This window comes from Mus caroli, unplaced genomic scaffold, assembly GCF_978045245.1.
Source record: "Mus caroli unplaced genomic scaffold, Mus_caroli_1 scaffold_4, whole genome shotgun sequence".
In the NCBI taxonomy this organism is placed as follows: Eukaryota; Metazoa; Chordata; class Mammalia; order Rodentia; family Muridae; genus Mus; species Mus caroli.
In genome coordinates, this window is record NW_028227259.1 from 134,426,972 (window position 1) to 134,447,704 (window position 20,733).

General features: G+C 46.8%; 1 protein-coding gene across 2 annotated transcripts in view; it reads left to right on the top strand.

Annotated features, from left to right (window-relative positions):
* The window catches only part of LOC110294411 (S-adenosyl-L-methionine-dependent tRNA 4-demethylwyosine synthase TYW1), an 85,886-nt gene that overhangs the window by 38,045 nt on the left and 27,108 nt on the right, over positions 1-20,733 (top strand). For both annotated transcript variants that reach the window (XM_021162631.2, XM_021162632.2), the window contains exons 12-13: positions 3,402-3,579; positions 7,060-7,195. In XM_021162631.2, the coding sequence (XP_021018290.1) occupies positions 3,402-3,579; positions 7,060-7,195 (314 nt within the window). The remainder of the gene's footprint in view (positions 1-3,401; positions 3,580-7,059; positions 7,196-20,733) is intronic.

Below are 20,733 nucleotides of genomic sequence, written 5' to 3' on the forward strand. Positions count from 1 at the left end.
TCTCATATTTGATTTAGCCCCGACTTCAGATGTGGAGACCCTTGAGCCAGGCATGGTGAGGCTCACCTACAGTCCTGGTACTCAGGAGACTGAGGCAGGGTAGGTTCTAGCATATCCTAGGCTACATAGTTTGAAGCCATCTTAGATTTCACAGGGAGACCTCGCCTCAAGCAACAAAAAAGAAATAAGGATGTTATGTGTGGATTAGTGCATCATTCATCATGTTTGTGTGCCATGGTTTACTCAATGTTAGGCTAAATCCCAGAGCTCTGCTTTCTTTGGCATCTATCTGTGAGGTAAAGTTTGCTCCTTAGTTTGTCTGATGACTGTTGTAGTGATGAATCAGAGGGAGGAAGCTGCCCAGGATGAGGGAAACGGCCCTGAAGTTGCTTAGTAACAATGAAACCAGGAAAACTCAAAAGGGTTAAATCTTGTGAATTGGATTGTATGCGTGTGCTGGTGCATGTGTGGTGTGTATGCGTGCATTGTGTTTATGCTTGTTTATATGTATTCGTGTTGTCTGTGTGTGTCTGTATGTCTGTGTCTGTGTGTCTCTGTGTGTGTGTGTGTCTGTATGTCTGTGTCTGTGTGTGTCTGTGTGTGTCGATTCCTGAAGCTGTCTCTAGAACCCACATTTGAGCGTTGTGCATCCGTTTAGCTGTCTACCGAACAGTTCAGCTTCTTGTCTGACTTTGAATCCCGTATGTACTTTTCCTGCTGCATCCTCCCGCAGGGGTTCCTGTTGGTTGTTTTGTTGGGTTCGTTGCTTGTTTTGTCTCTGCTGTTTAGAGCTCTATTGCTCAGGCCACACACTCGAGGCTTCTCTGGGACACCTTATTCTCCCATGCACATATCCAGTCAGCAAAACTCCATGCCAGTGATTCCTTCCACACGGCCTCAGCTGGAGCCCACTTCACACCAGCTGTGTCTCCAGTCACCTCCACGGTCACCATCTTGCTCTGTGTCACCAGCAAGCCTTCATTTTTGCTTATTTGTTTATTTTTATCTGTGCGTGCATGCAGGGGTAGGGCGATGGGGTTGCATCAAAGTCTTAGGTAGCCCAAGCTGGCCCCCACTCAGCATGTAGCTGAGGATAGCCTTAGACTTGTGTTTCCTCTGCCTCCTCCTCCTGAATGCTGGGGTTACAGAAATGCACCCCTCTGCCTGTGAGGCAAGCACTTGGCCAATGGAGCCATATCCTCAGCCCCTAATTTAATTCTTGCTCACGGTCTCCTTTTCTGCTTACCATGTTAAACATTAGTGGAGGAAAAGTCTGGGGCCTGCCTATGGATGCCAGACTAACTCCATAGTAGAGTCAGAAGTTGAGCCCAGTGCCTCTGCCCCTAACCCCCCAGGTCTAGCCAACGTACCCTTGTCCCATATTCAGAGTTGGAGGCTGATTTTGCAGTTCAGGGTAAACCCACCCCTCTCTTCTGCTGCTCTTGGGGAATTTAAAGCTAACCAGGACTGTTAGGCAGAGCGCTAGGTTGTCTTGGCAACACAGACTGAGTTTAAGGATCAAGTTTTATTTAAAACTTGGATTTGAGTTAAATCTTAGATTTCGATAACGCAAGGACAAACTCACTCAGAAACACTGATGGGAAATGCACATGCTGAGTGTCAGGCACACAGAAGATGGCATCTGTCGGTTTTGGAATTTTAATCTGCTTCCTGGTCTTCAGATGGGGGTGGGGGCGGTTTACTTGCATATTTATATTTCCAAGTATGTTTTAAGTTCTTTGTTTTTGCTGGGGCGATAGTGACATTACTCTCTCTCTCTCTCTCTCTCTCTCTCTCTCTCTCTCTCTCTGTGTGTGTGTGTGTGTGTGTGTGTGTGTTTGGTTGTTGGAAGGAGGCTGAAAGGCTTTCAGGAGCCGGGTGGGGTGGGATATGTGGGTCTCCCAACACCATCCCCCTTGGCCAGTAGCACCTGCCCACTGATGCCCAGCAGCTCGCTCCCACTGCCTGTCCACAGCTTGGGCAAGCACTCACAGGCAGGCTTGGTTGTCTTTCCTCAGGCCCTGCCCATCCTGGGTTGGTTGGTTGGTTGGTTGATTGGTTGGTTGGTTGATTGGTTGGTTGGTTGGTTGGTTGGTTTTTTTTTGTTGGTTTTGAGACAGGGTCTATCAGTGGCCTGGAACTTCCCAAGTAGGCTGCCCAGCACCGAACTCGAGGCACTTGACTGTCTCTGCCTCCCTAAGGTACCTGAGGAGCCACTACCCACACCGTTTGTCGTTTTTTGAGACAGTGTCTCACTATGTAGCCCTGGCTGCTCTGGAATGTGCTATGTTGACCAGACTGGCCTTGAACTCACAGAGATCTACCTGCCTTCTGAGTACTGGGATTAAAGGCTTGGACCAGTTTACCTGGCTGTTTTTTTAAACAGGGATACAGAGGATCAAACACAGGTCCTCATGCTCGTTAGCAAGCGTTTTATTGTCTGAGCCACTTTTCCATCTAATACGTAACTGATTGTGATGTTCAGTAAACCAGGACCAAGGTATTATTATAATAGCTAGTTCTTAGTGAAAGGGTCTCAGAGGAAAACAATTAGTTATTTTTGAGACTGGGTCTTACTAAGTAGACCAGGCTGGCTTTGAACTCACAGAGGTCAAACTGCTGTCGCCTCCTGAGTGTCGTGGAAGTCTTTATGTTTATTTTTTAATTCAATCCTAACAAAAATTCTTCGGTAGATGCTATATTCACAGTCTGGGGGTAGGGGTGTGCACGAGCGCGCATGGGTTCTCAAGGAAAGTTCAAAGCAGGATGCTGGGTGTCTTGCTCTATAACTGCCCCTCCCTCATTCTTTTAGACAGGGTCTCTCACAGTCCCCATCAATCATCCTGTGTCTACTCCCTTTGAACCCAGGTCCTTAATTAGTTGTGAAGGCAAGAGCTTCCACCCACTAGACTATCCCTTCAGCCCCACATTCAAGTTCCACGGCTAAAGAGATGGCTGAGTGGTTCAGAGCGCTTGCCGCTCTTGGAGAGGAAGTGGGATCTGTGCCCAGCACCCACAGGGCAGCTAGCTCACTAGCCATTAGCTTCAGTTCCAGGTGACTGGATGCCCTCTGCTGGTCTCCTGGGGTACTGCACGAATGTGGTGCGTGCAGACACCCATAAAATGAAAACATTTTTTTTAAAAAGAAGAGGATTGGGTTTTAAGGTGGGTGTGGTGGTCCACTCCTGTAATCTCAGCAATGGCGTGTGTGTGTGTGTGTGTGTGTGTGCTGAGACAGGAGGATTACTAAGAGTTTCCAGCCTGCTTGAGCCACAGATTGAGCTCCTGTTTAAATGATTAAAAACAGGGTTTTCCCTCTGAAATCAAAGCATCATTAGTGGTCATGGAAGCCATGCTCTCTGGGCTTGTGCCTGCTCTGACTTTCGTCACTGCTCTCTCAGGCGTGCCAGGCCTCAAGGCGGAGCGCTTTGAAGAGGGGATGGAGGTCAAGCACTGTGCACTGTCGCTCGTGGGTGAGCCCATCATGTACCCAGAAATCAACAGGCTTTTGAAGCTGCTCCACCAGCACGGCATCTCCAGCTTCCTTGTCACCAATGCGCAGTTCCCTGAGGAGATCAGGTAAGGTGGCAGCATCCCTGCACACCAGGGCCGTTAGTGTCTTACAGAGTGGACAGCTGGCCTGACCCTGGTCCAGATGCCACTGTTGAGCTGAGGCTGGCCACCACCTGGGTCCTGGGGACTAAACTCAGGTCCAGGCTGGCCTTTATCTGCAGAATGATCCTACTTCACTCAGAAATCTAAAGCTAGAATGTGTCGTCATGGTGTCCACACAGCCTTTGGACTTTATGACAGTGTGTGTGTGGGGGTGTACTGGCTGGTTTTGTGTGTCAACTTGACACAGCTGGAGTTATCACAGAGAAAGGAGCTTCAGTTGAGGAAATGCCTCCATGAGATCCAACTGTAAGGCATTTTCTCAATTAGTGATCAAGGGGGAAAGGCCCCTTGTGGGTGGGACCATCCCTGGGCTGGTAGTCTTGGGTTCTATAAGAGAGTAGGCTGAGCAAGCCAGGGGAGGCAAGCCAGTAAAGAACATCCCTCCATGGCCTCTGCATCAGCTCCTGCTTTCTGACCTGCTTGAGTTCCAGTCCTGACTTCCTTGGTGATGAACAGCAATTTGGAAGTGTAAGCTGAATAAACCCTTTCCTCCCCAACTTGCTTCATGGTCATGATGTTTGTGCAGGAATAGAAACCCTGACTAAGACAGGGGGTTTAAGGTTGTATTTCAACATAGTCTCCTTCTCCATCGTTCTAAATAGTGATGGAGTTCTCAGACACAGGAGTTACAGCGTAGCTTTTTATTTGTTAGTTTGTTTGTTTGTTTTTTCCAGACAGGGTTTCTCTGTGTAGCCCTGGTGGTCTTGGAATTCACTCTGTAGATCAGGCGCTGGCCTTGAACGCAGAAATCCGCCTGCCTCTGCCTCCCAAGTGCTGGGATTAAAAGCGTGCACTACCACTGCCCAGCTGTGGTGTAGAATTCTTTAAAAAAGATTTAGATTTTATGTATATGTGTGTCTGTGTATTCGTATATGTACCATGTATGCTGAGGCATCCTCAGGCCAGAAGAGGGTATTGGCGGTTATGGGCAGTTATGAGCCATTTGATGTAGGTTCTGGGAACCACCTCAGGTCCTCCGCAAGAACAGCAAGTGCTCTTAATTGCGGAGCCATCTCCCCAGCCCCTATATAGCCTTCTTTATTGACATATTATTTGTAGAGGTAGAGGGAGGGGGTCAGGCTGGGAGCCTTGTGACCTGTCTTTGTTACCAAGGCCATGTCTAGGCAGAAATATGATCCCTAGGCCCTAGGAGATGTCTTCAGGGTCCCTGGCTGCTACCTAGCCTTTTAGAGTGAGCTCTGTCATTCCTAGAGACATTCTTTCTTCTTTGTCTGCTTCCGGAGTGAGAGCTGGAGACTTCCTTGACCCTGTATCTCAGACACTTAACACGGTGTCAGCCGCCAGAACTTTGGATTTCCATGTGCAGTAGATGCTTGTTCGGTATGTCTGACCTTTAGAATTGCTGCTAAGTGGTTATGCACACAGGAGAAAGGTCAGGCCAGATTCTGCTCTGATCAGGAAGGGTCATGACCAAGCACTGGGTGTCTGAGGCCATGCTAGATATGCAGTACCCTTCAGCACAGTCTTCTTTGCTTTCTTTGGTTTTTGAAGGGGGAGGGGGTCTCACTTTGAAGCCCAGGCTGGTAGCACTGGGATTATAAAGACTTAAAAAAAAATGAAATTGTATTTTGTGTGTTTCTTTGTATGTGTTTGCCATGTCATGCCTGTGATCTCCACAGAGGACAACTTTCCAGACAATTCTCTTCTACCATGTGGGTTGTGGGGACAAAACTTAGGTCATCAGGCTTGGTAGCTAGTACTTGTACCCACCAAGTCATCTTAGAGGACTCCATGGTGTTGATTAAGATTCCCAGTAGAAGTTGGATGTGGTGGTAAATATCTGTAATCCCAGCACTGAGAACCCTGAGGCAGGAGGATGGTGAGTTAGAGGCAATTTCTATATAGCAAGTTTTAGATCAACCTGGGCAACATGGTGAGAGCTAGACTCAGAAAAACAAAACAAGAGCAACACACACATGTGTACACACACACACACACACACACTCCTATCTTTTCAGTCAGTCTAGGCGAAGCAGACTTGAAGCCATTTCTCCTTCTGACGAATGGGTTTGGCTTTGTGCTCTCCGCATAAGGTACATGGGCTGGGTCCTATTTCCTGTCCTTTGGAGGTTCCTCCAGTGACCTGAGGATATTGGAGACCCATTGACCCAGACACTACACTGTAGTTTTTAATTTTTCTCAACCCTGATTTTAATAATGGTTCTTAAATGCTTTAACCTTCCTTCTAGTCCATCACCCATCAGAGGGAGTGGAAAAAACGGTTATTAGGTTAGGGAGGAAGTGAACCTGTTTAGAAATTGTCCTTTGGAGCAAATCCCATCTGTGTTGTCAGGAAATTAGCAGTCCAGTTTATAGGTCAGCACCAGTAGCTTGGTTCACTTGCAAACTTCAGGAATATACTAACAGTCCAGTTTGGTAGTCTCGGGATAGCAGTAGCAGTGGCAAGACCTAGTAGGAACAGCTAGGCCTCAGCCAAATCAGCAGGAGGGACCAGGACTGGCAGGGACACCAGGAATTCTCTGCTGTGTCTCTTTCAGTGAAGCGAAGATCACTGAAGATACTAGACCAAGAAGTGTTGCAAAACTAGCCCCTCTCACAGACCATTGAGTCCTATTTATACTCCCTCCAAACATCACATGTCCCCCATGGGTCTTGCCTCAGCATGAGAGTCTGTCTTAGCAGAACTCCATGTGAGACTGCCTCAGCTGACATTACTCTGCCAATTGGCCCAAGTTTGAGGAAGGGGCAAGAAGCCACCAGCACACCACTAGAAGTGTGCTTTTCTGCATGGCATCATGACAAATGGAACTCAACAACATGTGTAAGGCAAACCAATACACGTGTGTCATTAGTGAGGAATCCTTCATCATGTGTCCTTTCATGTGCTTGCGCTAGCAAAACATCCTTTCATTTGTGTCCGCTTCAGGAAAACACCTTCCAGTGTTTGCGCCAGAAAAACACTGTCCAGCACAACGGATTTTCCCGAGAACCTTTAAATTTCCACTTCACTTCACAGCTCTGGGTTTCCACCTGCATTAGACTGCATGGCAGAGCTGATGGGCCAGTTTCAGATAATTAATGTTTTCAGTTTATTAGCCTTCATGTCTAGGCATTTAAAAATAACCAGAGACTTCTTGTTGTGTCTCATTATAAAATCATCGTCATCGTGGACTGGGGCTGTAGCGCAGTGGCAGAGTGCTATTCCTCACTGCACGTGGCCTTGGCTTCCATTTCTGGCTCTGTCCAAAAGAAAACAGAATGGTTGCTTTGGATAGGTGGGCAGAGTGGATACTTTCAGACCAGTGCAGTGTTGTGTCATCTCTTCCAGACTGTACGTTTCATACGGTGGAGTTCCTGACGTAGGCATCATTTTTCCATTTTCTTTCTCTTTCCATTCCCAAGGAAGCTCACGCCAGTTACTCAGCTCTACGTGAGCGTGGACGCCAGCACCAGAGACGGCCTGAAGAAGATCGACCGCCCGCTCTTCAAGGATTTCTGGCAGCGCTTCCTAGACAGTTTGAAAGCCTTATCTGCAAAGGTAGGAATTATAACACTATCCCCAAAATAAGTAAACAAGAATGAACAGAGCCTTGTTTACTTCATTTTTCTTTAAATGCAGAAAGATTAAATCCTTTTTTTTTTCTTTAATTTCTTTTAAAGATTTCTATGTGTGTGTGTGTGTGTGTGTGTGTGTGTTGCCTGCATGTGTACTGTGTGCATGCCTCCTACCTCCGGGGGTCAGAGGACTGTGGCTGTGTGGGTAGTAGAAACTGTACCCTGGGCCTCTGCGAGAGCAACTAGTGCTCCTGCTCACTGAGAGCTCTCTTCAGAGGCCGGAGGAGGGCACGGAACGAGAGGTACCAGGCAGTTGGGAACCTCCCCGTGTGGATGCTGGAAGCCACACTTGTGTCTTGGGCAAGAGCAGCAGATGCTATTAACTTCTGAGCCATCTCCTGTTCCTTATCTTCAGGGTTTCTTTTGTTTTAGAGACTGTCCTGGAGCTCTCTCTGTAGACCAGGCTGGCCTCCAATTCAGAAATCTGCCTGCCTCTGCCTTCCAAGTGCTGGCATTAAAGGCATGCACCATCACTACCTAGCCCCAATTTTGGTTTTTTTTTTTTTTTTTTTCATTTTTTTTTATTATTGGGGGGGGCAGAGTGTGGTATATATGTGTGCACATATGTGTAAAGACAACATTTGGGATTGGTTTTCTCCTTCCACTTGGTTGAGGAAGGATTTCTTTTATTGCTTCTGCTATTGGGTAGTCCAGGCTAGCTCACTCCCCCCTGTTTCCGGCGATTCCCCTGTCTCCACCTCTCCTGTTGTAGGAGTGCTGGGATTGTCACCGGGTTTTGAGACTGAGGTCTCTGTTACTCGTGTCAGGCGACTTTACCCCTGAAGCCCACTTTCTGGCTTCCTGGCTTGCTTACTGACTTTCAGGTTTTTGAGGAGCAGGGAGCATTTCTCATGCAGGTATTACCTTACCAGGGTTCTCTGGAGTGTGCTGGCTTTCCGTCCCTTTTGGTGTCCTCGATGGTCATGTGTTTAAAGAGAGGAACATTTTCACAAGGTTCATAGTACAGTGTGCTAGGTAGCAGCCTGCAGCACGCCTATCTGGGATGTCAGCAGAGAATCGAGGTTTAAGTATAAAGTTAATTTTCAGAAATTTCAAGAATCAAGCATGTGAGCTCAGAAGTAACTGAGTGTGAGCTCACAGGTAGCATGTGAGTAATATATAAGAACTATTTCAGTTAGAGCGTCTGAACTGAATGTCTGGGCTGGGGAGGTGGGTCAGTGGTTAACAGCCTATACTTGCTCTAATAGACGATGTGAGTTCGTTCCCAGCACCTGTGTCAGGAGGCTCACAACCACGGTAACTCTAGTTACAGGAGGTCTGATTCTCTCTCCTGGTTCCTATGGGCACCTGTATTTGTATGTACATGCACACACACACACACACACAGTCATACTTTATTTACATACATGTACATAAATAATAAAACATCTTTAGAAAAAAAAAGAAAAAAGTTGTAATGGAAATCGTTGCCCCTGTGTGTACTCGTTTTCCTGTTTTCACTGTGGTTCTTAGGAACTGAAGCTAAGACCACATCCGCGCTCGGCGAGTCCTTTGGCCCGGAATTTGAGATCTCAAGTATAAGGGCAGCCAGGGAAACATGAAGAGACCCTTACAAAACAAACAAAACAAACCCCACAGCCTCCAAACCCAAAAGCAAACAGAAAGCAGCTTGACTTGGTGGCCTGATACCCTGGAGCTATGTTACGTGTTAAGGGCGGGGGTGGTTAGGGGGGTGGGAGGGTGGGGGTGCTTTTGATATGAGTGGGGTGTTCTATACTAGTTAATATTTGTGTTTGTGTGCGTTTAGATCAGAGCTCAACCTTAGGTGTCGTTCCTCAGGTGCCACCCACCTTATTTTGAGACCGGGTCTCAGTGGCCTGAGATGCGGATTGGTTTAGGGTGTCTGGCCAGTGAGCCTGGCTCTGCCTCTGTAACACTAGGGTTCTAGCACATATCATCACAGCCAGCACGCAGTATGTGCTTGTTCTGGGATCACACTCGGGTCTTCCTGCTTGTAGAAGCATTTTAAGGACTTCAGGCTTCTTTCCAACCTTGTGTCTACTATTTAAACAAGCCAGTGTTTGCACGTGGCCCATAATTCACACTTAACATTTAATAGTTGACCTTCCCTTCTCTGACTATGAAAGTGTTACAGGCTGAATATTGAAATTGGGGGTGAATAAAGAGAACCAGAGAGAATCGAATAAAGAAATGGTATATATTAATTTTGTATTGTTTGTTTTTTGAGACAGAGTTTCTCTTTGTAGCTCTAGCTGTACTGGAATTTGTTCTGTAGACTAGGTGGCTTCGAACTCAGAGATCTGCCTGCTTCTGCCTCCCAAATGCTGGGATTTAATGGCCTGACTGTAATATTTTTAAAAATATTACACACACACACACACACACACACACACACACACACACACACACAGACAGAGACCAGGAGAGGTCATCAGATCTGCTGGAGCTGGAATTAAAGGCGGTTGTGAGCTGCCTGATACGGGTGCTGGGAACTGAACTCAGGTCTCTGCAAGTGGTCTTAATCACTGAGCCACATCTCTAGCCCCATGACGGATAATCCTGGGTGTCAGCTTGATAGGATTGAGAGACTTTCAAGAGAAGAAGGAAGAGTTAAAATGCCAGGCAGTGCTGGCTGGGTCAGTGAGGGCTCTAACCTAACAGAAGGACTCCGCTCTTGATGGTGGCATTGGTTGTTATAAGACACAGAAGGCGGGCCTGTTTGGAGGAATTAGGCCATAGGATATGAGCCCTTGGGACTGTGTCCTGCTCAGCCTTTCCTGTGTGCGCATTTCCCTCTCCCTCTCTGTCTATCTCTGTCTCTGTGTGTGTGTGTCTCTCTCTCTGCACTCCCTGTCAGCTTTGAGATCACCTCCTCCCGTTGACACCTCTCTCACCCGGGCTTCTTACTGAGACTGTGTCTCAAAACAAAGCAGCCTCCCATCTGAAGTCCCCAACACAAGCTGGCCAAATTTTGTAATTGTTATTTGTCTCTGAAAGTTTGCTGAAGTTTTATGATGGCTGTTTGTGTAGCACTGCAAAATTGATTCCAGAAATTTCTACATCTCGATGAGCCAGATGACTATAAATACACAGAACAGAGGGTGACTTTCAGGAAACAATACTTTTCTTTTTTGGTTTACTGTTTTTTTCTCAAAGCTAGTTGTATATTGAGGTCAGGCCCGAGAAGACTGGGGCTTGAACAGCAGTGGCAACTTGGCAACTATCTAAAAATGAGAAATGTTTTTCAAGATCTGTCTATCCACAAGGTAATAGAGTTTTATATGCACCTCCTTTGACTTCTGGCTTACATACCATATAAAGAATATTAGCATCCATATATCTTCCAAATGCCTTCCAAATCCAGGCAGCTCCCTGCAGATCCTCTGCCTGGAGGTTGTTGGTATTCCAGTCGGCGCACGAGTTTAATGTCCAAACTTGACTTTGCATACAGATCTTTCAACCCAGTGTTTTCAGTGGATGTTTGCAAGGGCAAAATTTATGTTGATTTTCTGCAAACTGTGTGCAGGAAATGAATGGCATTGCAGACATGGTTGGTGGAGCACCAGAGTCCATTGAATTTGGTGTGGCCAGGTTACTAGGCATCACCGTAAAAGAGGCTTCTTGGTTGGTGCTGGCACAGAGGCTGCCATTCTCTGCCAGGCAGCTGCTGCTGACCTTTATTTTTGGTGTTAGGCCTGGAAATGTTGTTTTACACGTACAGATCTGTGCCAGAGGTAGTTCATATACAGGCATCTCATCTCAGTTTTAAGATGTTCTTCGGAAGACTTTAGTTGATATATGACCCATTTTAATTTTTCCAATTGATTGTCAGGGTTTCATGTAATGAAGGCTGGCCTTGGGCACGCTGAACCTCACATAAACTTGGGTTTGGGGTGCATATGTCGCTGTAATTATAGTGTGTATATGTGTGTGTGTGTGTGCCCATGGGTGTGTGCGTGCGTGCGTGTATATGTTTTTTCCCAAATTGTTTTTCTTATGATAGAGTCATGTTCTATTAGTACCTGGTAAAAATGGCCACTGCCTTCTAACATTTATAGATTTTTTTTCCTGTGTATTTTTTTGTTTTTGTTTTTCTTGATGATGGAGGTTGAACTCAGGACCTCACACATGCCGAGCATACGCTCTGCTACCGAACTACTCCTCCAGCCCCATTTGATGCCCTGTCAGAGCTATATGAGGCTCTGCATTCCCATCCATCAACAAATGCTAATACTCCAGTCACACAGACTGCCCCTTCCCCTGGCAAGTGCTTACTGAGTGCTTCATACCTGGTAAGGATAATCTTTGGCAGCAGTAGACAAGGCAGTGGAGGTCTCTGTTCTCTGGCAGCACAGAGAGGGAGAGATCATTTGTAGGTAGTAAACTAGCCGGCATGGCTTCTTATTGGCAAGACCAAAAAAAGCAGCAACAAGCAAAGTTCCAAGCCCTTGCATTTCAAAAAGTCAAATTAAAAATAATTTTAAAAAATTATTGATGTGTGTCTTTGTGTGACTGTATCCCTCCTGAGTGCAGGTGTCTGAGGAGTCCAGTAGAGGGCGTTGGGCTCCCTGGAGCTGGAGCGACAGGCAGTTGAGAGCTGCCCTGTGCACACGATGAGAAAGCAGCGAGAGTTCTTAATCATCGGTAAGGCTAACAAAACTGAAGCTGCGGTTACAGACAATTGTAAAATAGCGAGAATAAGCACCCCACATAGCTAGCCAGATCCAGATCTAAGCTGACGGTGCCACTGGCGTTCAGATTAGCTGCAGGACTGGATTCCACACAGATGATATGTGTGAGATGATGTATCCATGAAGGTGAGCCAGGGGCTTTGTGTGTGGTCTTCAGTTCCTTCTTTTCTCCCTTGCCATTGCTGAATCTAGCACCTTCTAAAGCTGTATTGTTTTTAATCATCTATGTTCTGTCTGTACATTGGTATGTGTGTGTGACTGTAGTATCTACTGAGGCCAGGAAAGGGTGTCAGAGCCCCTGGACCTGGAGTTCCTTAGCCACACTCTGCTTGGGGGAGCCAGGAAAATGTGCCCTTTTCGCTGGGTGGCTTGCTGTGTGCAGCCCATAGCTCAAGCAGACTGCTTAGAAGGAGGAAGGAGGAAGGAGGCTTGGAGGCTGAGGATGGTTTGCCGTTTACCACCAGGGAATTAGTAAGCAACAGCCGTGAGGGCAGGGGAGCAAAGAGCTAGGGAGATGAGGAAGGAGAGATGATAGAGAGGGGTGGTCAGTGCCTGTTGAGCAAGTGTGAAGGCTACTTGTGGATCCCCAGCATCTCATAAAATCTAGGCACAGTGCCTTGTTCTTAGAATCCCAGCACTGGGGAAATGGATATGGGTGGATCCCTGGGGCTCAGTGGCCAGCTAGCTTAGCTCACTTGCAGAACTCCAGGTCTGTCTCAAAAAATACAATGTGAGCTGGAGAGGTAGCCGAGCACTTAATCACTTGCTGCCTTTCCAGAGGACCCCAGTAGGTCGTAGCACAGCACCTGCATCATTGGCTCACAGCTCCAGACATCCTATTCTCTCTTCTGGCCTTGATGGGTGCTGGCCTCATGTGCACTAGCCCCCTCCTCCAACCCAAGGGAGACAGCACCGGAGAAATGGCCCCCAAGAACATTTTCTAGCCTCTACTTTCATGCATACAGATGAGCACACACATGTACATATGCACCTGTATGCTGATTGCTACCCCCTACACACACAAATAATCAAAAGGAAAGAGGGAATCAATTCATTTAAGGGGTGGGGAGAAGCTTAAGTATTGGAAATACACAAGGTTGTTACTGAAAATACTAATTTTTATTTTATATGTATGAGTGTTTTACCTTATGTCTGTGTATGGTGTGCATGCAGTGCCCAGAGAGACTAGAAGAGGGCATCAGATCATCTGGAACAGGAGTTATAGACAGTTGTGAGCTCCCAAGTGGGTGCTGGGAATCAAACCTGGGTCCTCTGTAAGAGCAGCAAACTGCTAAACCATCTCTTCATTCATTCATTCATTCATTCATTCATTCATTCATTTATTCATTCATTCACTTATTGAGATGTGGTCTGACCATGTAGCCCTGGTTGACTTGGAACAGGCTTTATTGACCAGGCTGGCCCTCAAACTTAATGGAGATCCCCTGCCTCTGCCTCCCAGGTGCCGGGATTAAAGATCTATGTCATCATGTTTGTGTTTGGTTTGGTTTTGTTGTTGTTTGTTTGTTTGTTTGGTCTTTTGAGACAGGGTTTTTCTGTGTAGCCCTGGCTGTCCTGGAACTCACTCTGTAGACCAGGCTGGCCTCGAACTCAGAAATTCGCCTGCCTCTGCCTCCCAAGTGCTGGGATTAAAGACATGCGCCACCACTGTCCGGCGTTTTGTTTTGTTTTTTAAAGACAGGGCCTCTTGTAGCCCAGGCTAGCCTGGAACTCGGTTTGTAACAATGAATGACCTGAGTTTCCGATCCTCCTCCTTCTAGTTCTGTCCTGATGTTCATCAGTGATGGATTGTGACTTTGAAATTTAAGCCAAATAAACCCTTTCCTGTCCCTTTCTGACCAAAGGTTGCTTTTGGTCTGGGTATTTTCTCACACCAAAGAACCAAACAGGATCCCGAGCACGAGGCAGTGATGTTGATGATTCAGCATAGCCAAGAGGTACCTGGGAAGTAAGTGAACAGGTGGACGTCTCAGGAGACTTTTCTCCTGGTAAGAGGAGACAACTTCTACCTGTGTGGCTGCTGGAAAGGAATTTTGCTCTCATTTTACTGGTACCTTTCATGGTGCGAAAGATTAACACCTCACTGTGTGCTCAAAGGCAGAGAAGGTGCTGAATGTGTGTAGACCCAGAAAAGCTTGCACGGTTGGCGGTCTGCACTGCGATGGTCTCTGGTGCTGCCTGGGAACCAAGAAGTGAATTACGCTGGCATAAGGGGTGTGGGCTGCACCTTGAGGCAGGCTTTTCATGGTCTCAGTGATGCTGGCAGCTGATGGATAGCCCAGAAGCCTGTGCCCTCCACCACTCATGGTGCCCATTGAACACTTTTTTTTAAATTTGGTTATGTTTTTTTACATTTATTGTGTGTGTGTGTGTATGTGTGCGTGAGAGTATGAGTGTATTTGTGTTTGTATGTGTGTGTGAGTGTGTGTGTATGTGTGTGTGTGAGTGTGCATGTGTGTGTGTGAGAGTATGAGTATGTTTGTGTTTGTGTGTGTGTGAGTGTGCATGTGTGTTCTCACTTGTTTGGAGTTCAGAGGACAACTTGGAGTGGTTCTCTCTTTCCACCATGGCGATTATACTCAGATCGGGAGGCTTGGCAGCAAGCACCTTTCACCCCTGAGGCTGTCTTGCTGTCTTGGTGGCTTTCTTTCTTGGCTGATGAACCCTCTTCATAACCTTTAATTTCTTTGCAAGTGACATTCTTCAAGGCTGCTCGTCTCCAGGCCTGTTTTAAACTTTGAGCCCAGCCATCCCCATTTTGGAGATTAGAATCGAACTCCCTTATGAGAATCCTCATGTTTGATTAAAAGCAGAGTTTAAGGGGAAGGGAAATTAAAAAGAATGAGCAGGGGCTAATTTCTTTGGCTGGTTGAAGCCAGAAGGAAAGAAACACTTTCTCAACTTGACATCTGAAAACCCATTTTATTAGCGCTTTCGGGAAGTGAAGATCCTGGAGACCATTTGGGGGTCTGCTTGATTTATGGCGATTGAAAGATAACTTGCACCTCTGCTGAGGGCCTGCAAGAAGGCACCGCGTGTGGGAAAAAGTCATTTGCCTTCACGGGAATAAAAGAATTACTCCATTAGTCCTTGAGGTACTGGGTTGGAATAAATACCATTTATATCCAGCTATTTGTTCTGTTCCTAAATCTAGCCTCGCAGTGGGGAGAAATGCGTTGTAGCTGGGACCAGTCAGAAATGTTCAGTTTCACATAAAGAGCAGCCTTTGGAGTTTATGTGGTACTGGGGGCAGGGGCTTTGCACATGTGTTCCCTCAGGTGTCGCCTGAGTTGCAGCCCTGACTCTCACATGATTACAACCTCTGTAGCCTCTGTAGCCTCGGAGCCTTTCCTTCCCCCAGGGTGGAGGCTGGGTTTGCTTTTGTTTCCCATTCTTTGAGGATGGGAGGGCTGGGGTTAGAAATGGAGGTGACAGTCCGACTACCTGATTGTTCTCAACATTTCCAGAAAGCACTCTAGGATATGGAACCACCACCTGGCCCTCAAATGGGGGTGGGGGTGGGTGTCTTTTGTGGTAGTTAACTATTCACTGTATAGGGGCTACATTTCAGTTTTAGAAGGTACAATTGTATTATGCTGTACACATTTTTGATAGGTTTATATGTGTACTTGTGTGTATGTGAAGATATTTATTTATTTATTTATTCATTCATTTGATTTTTGTGCTGAGTTTGGAACTCAAGGCTTTGTGTATGTCAGATGTGTGCTCTCCCACTGAGCCACGCCCCCAGCCCCTCACTGGGGGATTCAACTAAAAGGTTCTACTGCTGAGCCGTCCTAACAATATGTTTTAAAGACCCTCTTTTGTTATGCCACTAATTTTATCTTTTTATTTTTTACCATGCCTGTCTCTATTATATATTTGTTTCAGGCAGGGTTTCCAGGTGTATTCAAGGACCCTTCTGTTGTTATCCAAACACTGGAATCATAGGCACTTGTTACTATGTTTGGTTTCATTTACCTTTTAATCTTAGTTTTCTTTGACCACAGCTACCTCCTTATAGAGCTATGTTTGCCTCCCATTGAGAGGGCAGGTGAGAAAACCCTGGAATTGTGGTACATCATCTTGACTCAATGCTAGTTTTGTTCCCATGTGTTTCCCGGCAGACACTGAATCCAGTTCTTGGTCATGAGGCCGTCCATCTCATTGTATCTTTATTACTATTCCCTCCTTCTCTCCTTTTTTCCCCTCATCTGTTTCAGTGGAACAGCTCAGGAAACAGACTTGTGTTGGGAACAAAATAAAAAGGGGAGCCCGGGGGTGGGGGGCTGGGGGAAGTGGGGAAAGGGAAAAGAGGCCCACGCCCCGCCAGAGTTTCCCTATTCTCTGGTCAGTCAGGCGTGGGAGGGCTGCTACCTACCCTATCCACTCATCCCTGGGTGGGCATTCCTCTATCCCACTCTTCAGGGGGTGGCCAAGGGGCAGTCCTGCCTGGGGACACCCCCCTTCCCCCCCCCCAGCTACTTTGCTAAAGCCACCAGGGTTGTGGGAGAGAGGAAGAAGAAGAAGTTCCCAACACAGACCAGAGTGTGCAGTGGGTCTTGATGGAGCAGAGACTCTCTATGTTAAGAGCTTTATTATAGAAATGCAGGGGAAAGAGAGAAGGTGTGAGAGAGAGAGAGAGAGAGAGAGAGAGAGAGAGAGAGAGAGAGAGAGAGAGAAGAGAAAAGAAAAGAACAAGACAAAGAGAAAGGAAAGGGGAGAGAAATGTGAGAAGTGAGAGGACAAAGGAGTGAGAGTAAGAGTGAGGTGGGGGCTGAGCACCCCTTTTTATGGTCTTCACTGTTGCTAGGTAACTGGGGAGGAGTTTAGCCTGAAGGTCAGAAGCTTGGGCCATTGCTTATGTGACTACTGACCATGCTTCTCTTGTGGGGGCTGTGGGAGGTGGTACATTAGGCAGGGGCTGGAGTTCCAGGAGCATGAGGGAAGGCCTACTGTGTCATGTAGGTGAATTATGACCATCGGGGTTCAGACCTCAGCTCGACCAGAGACCAGTCTACAATTCGCCACAGACCTGTACTACCCTTTGGCTAGTAGTCCACCTTCCTTGTTTAGTAAGGACTGCCCCTCAGGAAGGTGGATCTGAATGAAAGGCATATCACAGGCGTGCCAGCGAGGCTGTAGTGCTCTCTGCGTTTTCTCGCAGAGACTTGGTTTGCTATCACTTTTGATTCATTTTGAAAAGCCAGGCTCAACAGTCTGTCCCCACAGGTCAAAGTCATTCTCTAATAAGTATCAGTTTTAGTCTTGGTGTGTGCGTGTATGTGCATGTGCGAGTGCAGTGTCTGCCGAGGTCAGAAGGGGATGCTAGATCCCTTGGAGCTGGAATCGCATGTGGTCGTGAGCTACCTCTGGTGGGTGCTTGAAATTGCCCTTGGATCCTCTGCCTGAGCAGGGTGTGCTTTTAACTGCTGAGCCATCAACCCAGCCCCATCTTAAAAGTTTTATTTGATTATTGAATATTATTGTCACGTTGTTTGTAGTTGAGTGCCTCAGACACGAAGTCCAAGGACACGCGTGGGCAGCTGGTGCTTTGCTTTTATGTTTGGCGGGTGTGTGTGACTGCTGAGCCATCTCCCTGTCCCGTCCTTCCTCTGGCAGGTGAGGTTCAGTTTACTGTCACTTCTGATTTTACTTTCAAACACCAGACACACCTCACTGATAAATGTTCCAGAGAGGGACCGTGGAAAGCTTCATTCAAGGACCCAGTTGTCTTTAATCAGTCTTTTATTTTTGAGATCCAGTCTTAACACAGGGACATTTATTGACTTAAGTTAAAATGTAAACATCTCTAAACTCTAAAATCTTGTGATTAAACAATCAGTGTCCACCAATGGGGTCATTTTCTTAGTATTTGGAACTCCGACAGTGAGGTTAGCTTAAGCAATAGTTCTGGAATGTAGATCTGCTACTGAATTCATTGGCTTATCTGAGGTACCCTCACCCCTGTGTCCCACGTACCTTGGGTCCGGCTGCTGCTGTCCATAAGAGTTTACTGCAAGAATGATGGATGAGCTGTGTCTCTGGAAATACTGCCAGGGGGTTGGCTTTTTGGTCCACATCTTCAGACACAGAAGTGTAAGTGATGGGAGCTGACTGGGCGTCTGGGCGGGGCTGCACCACGAGCGTCTGTTTATTGATTTTGGTGACATTGTTCTCTGACCTCTATATGGTGCTCTGTGCTCAGGGACCCACTCTGTCACCTCATGGCAGTGCTCTTCAGTCACGAGAGCCCACACTTCACCTGTTACTACATATTTTACAAATCGACTAGGAAAATCACTGCCTGTCATTAAACATTCCTCTACAGCAGGTTTCCCCAAGGTTTCGGTGGGAACAAGAGTGTAATAAAACCGCCTCAACTTGACTTACCCTCCCTTTCCTAGAGTCCTGCTCTGATAGCTCATCTAGCATGTTACTTCTGCAGGACCTGGAAGGCAAGCCTGTGGAGGAGTCTCTTGATTAGGTTAATTGCAGTGGGAAGACCCACTCCGCAGAGGGGTGCACTGTTCCCTGGGCCTGCTCTGGAGTGCATAGAAGGGAGGAAGTAGGTGGAGAGTGAGCATTTGAGCACGCGTTGCTCACTCCTGTTTGACTGGATGCAGTGTGGCTGCCGCCTCTTGCTCCTGCTGCCTTGCCTCCCCCACCATGATGGACTGTGAGCCCAGATAAATCCTTCCCTAGGCTGTGTTTGCCAGGGGATTCTTTCACAGCCATAGGATGAGAAACCAGCCTGCACGTCTGCCCTGAGCTCTGCTTCCCATAGGAATGCCTCAGCCATGCTGGGTTCACAGATACTACCTAAAATACCACTGTAGGTGTGTGTGCTGGCCAAACGACCACACCATAGATTGGTGTCGAACATCTTGAGATGCTGTGATATCTCACCATTGCTAGAAGGGCTCCAGTGGATAGTCTCACTCCTCAGCCTTTGTGAGGTTTATCATTCCCGTAGGCTAAATTTTTAGAAATGCAATTACCAGATCAACCGAGTTGGATATTTTCTAGAATCCTTAATCATGTTGCCGCATTAATTTCCAAAATGTCTGTGCCGAATCACAGCCCCACCATGAGGGGATGGGTGTGCCTGTCTAGGAAGCTCTGAGCATTGCTATTTAAAAGAAACAACCTGTGCCAATTTGATAATCCAAAATGGTACCTCATTACTGCTTCAATTTGCATCCCTTTGATTACTAGTAAGTCGGTGCTGTATTTTAGGAGACCGTTTTATCTTGTTTTGACACCACCTCAACTAGTTTGTCTTGAATTGCAACTGTCAGGGTAAATCACTGGAATTAAGAGAGCTGTGGGCCTGCGCTGTAATAACCTCACCTGGAATGTGCAGCCTAATTAGAAGCCGCAGAATTCCAACATGTAATTGTATAGGTTTCAACATTTTATTATGACTACCTAAGGCGCCAGAAAGAGCAGAGGATGCCGCAGCATAGAGCTTCAGCCTTCGCTCTGACACCTGACGGTACTGTAAGTTACTGCCTGATCAGCTTCCTCACTCAGACAGGGGAGGGGGCACTGCAATAGTTTATTTTATTAAAAAAATTTTTTTCCATTCATTAATTTATTTCTCTCTGTATTTGTGTGTGAGTGTGGGCCTGCCAAGGCATTCTCTGGAGATCAGATGACAACTTTTAAGAGTCACTTCTCTCTTTCAGTCATGGGGGTTCCAGGGCTTGAACTCTGGGTCTTAGGCTTGGTAGCAAGCACTTTTACCCCCTGAACCATCTCACTGGAATAAAACTGTGAATATTTCTATATATACCACCTAAAGACTTGAACATTGGGGAGATGGCTAGCAGGACACTGGCAGTCATACTGTCTGTAACTGCAGCTGTGGGATCCAGTGCTGTCTTCTGGCCTCCTTGAGTGCCTGCACACTTGTATACACCCCACCCAGATGTGGGCACTATTTTATTTCAATGCTGTGCGTATGTGGGCACTATTTTATTTCAATGCTGTGCGTATGCCAGCACATGTAATCCAAACGTTCAGACCCTGTTCTTCCTAGAGTAGATTTGCCTGAGTCTGCTCTGTGTAACTTTCAGCTTCTTCTTATCACTCAAAAAATACACTTTCAAGAGGCAAGTCGGATCACAATGGTTTCCTGGTCTACGTTGTGTGCTCCGGGCCAACCAAGGCTACATAGTAAGATTCTGTTTCAAACAGACAGACAAAGACTTATTAAAAATGACACAAGCTGTGTTCTGGTTGAGGTAGTGCCATGTTTGCTGAGTCTAGGCAGGATTTGCATCCTGTGTCGAGGGGCAACGGAAGAGTTGGTGCCACCTGGGGTGGGAGCACAGGAACCCAAGGTTGTCTAGGGAGTTAAGTATGCATGCACGCACACACTAGAGGCACAGTGAAGGGCTTGTGGGGAGGTGATGCTCTCAGAAAGGAGAAAACATAGCTTTAGAAATTCACAGCCACAAAGCCCAGACTGTACTAGTGAAGGCTGAGTCCAGATAGAGTCCTGCTGAAGGCCTTGACATTTGTTGAGGTGGTATTGTGCTTTGCCTAATTGGACGTCACGGTCACTGTTCTCAGTTACAAGACAGACTGTAATTGTTCAGACATAAAATCCATTTTTAGTTCAAGGCTATAAGGAGAACAAGTAGAGGACCATTCAACCTTAGGGCCAGAATGGATTGATCCTTGCATTAGAGTATTGACCCACATTTGTATTCGTGTGTGTGTGTGTGTGTGTGTGTGTGTGAGACAGGGTCTCATATAA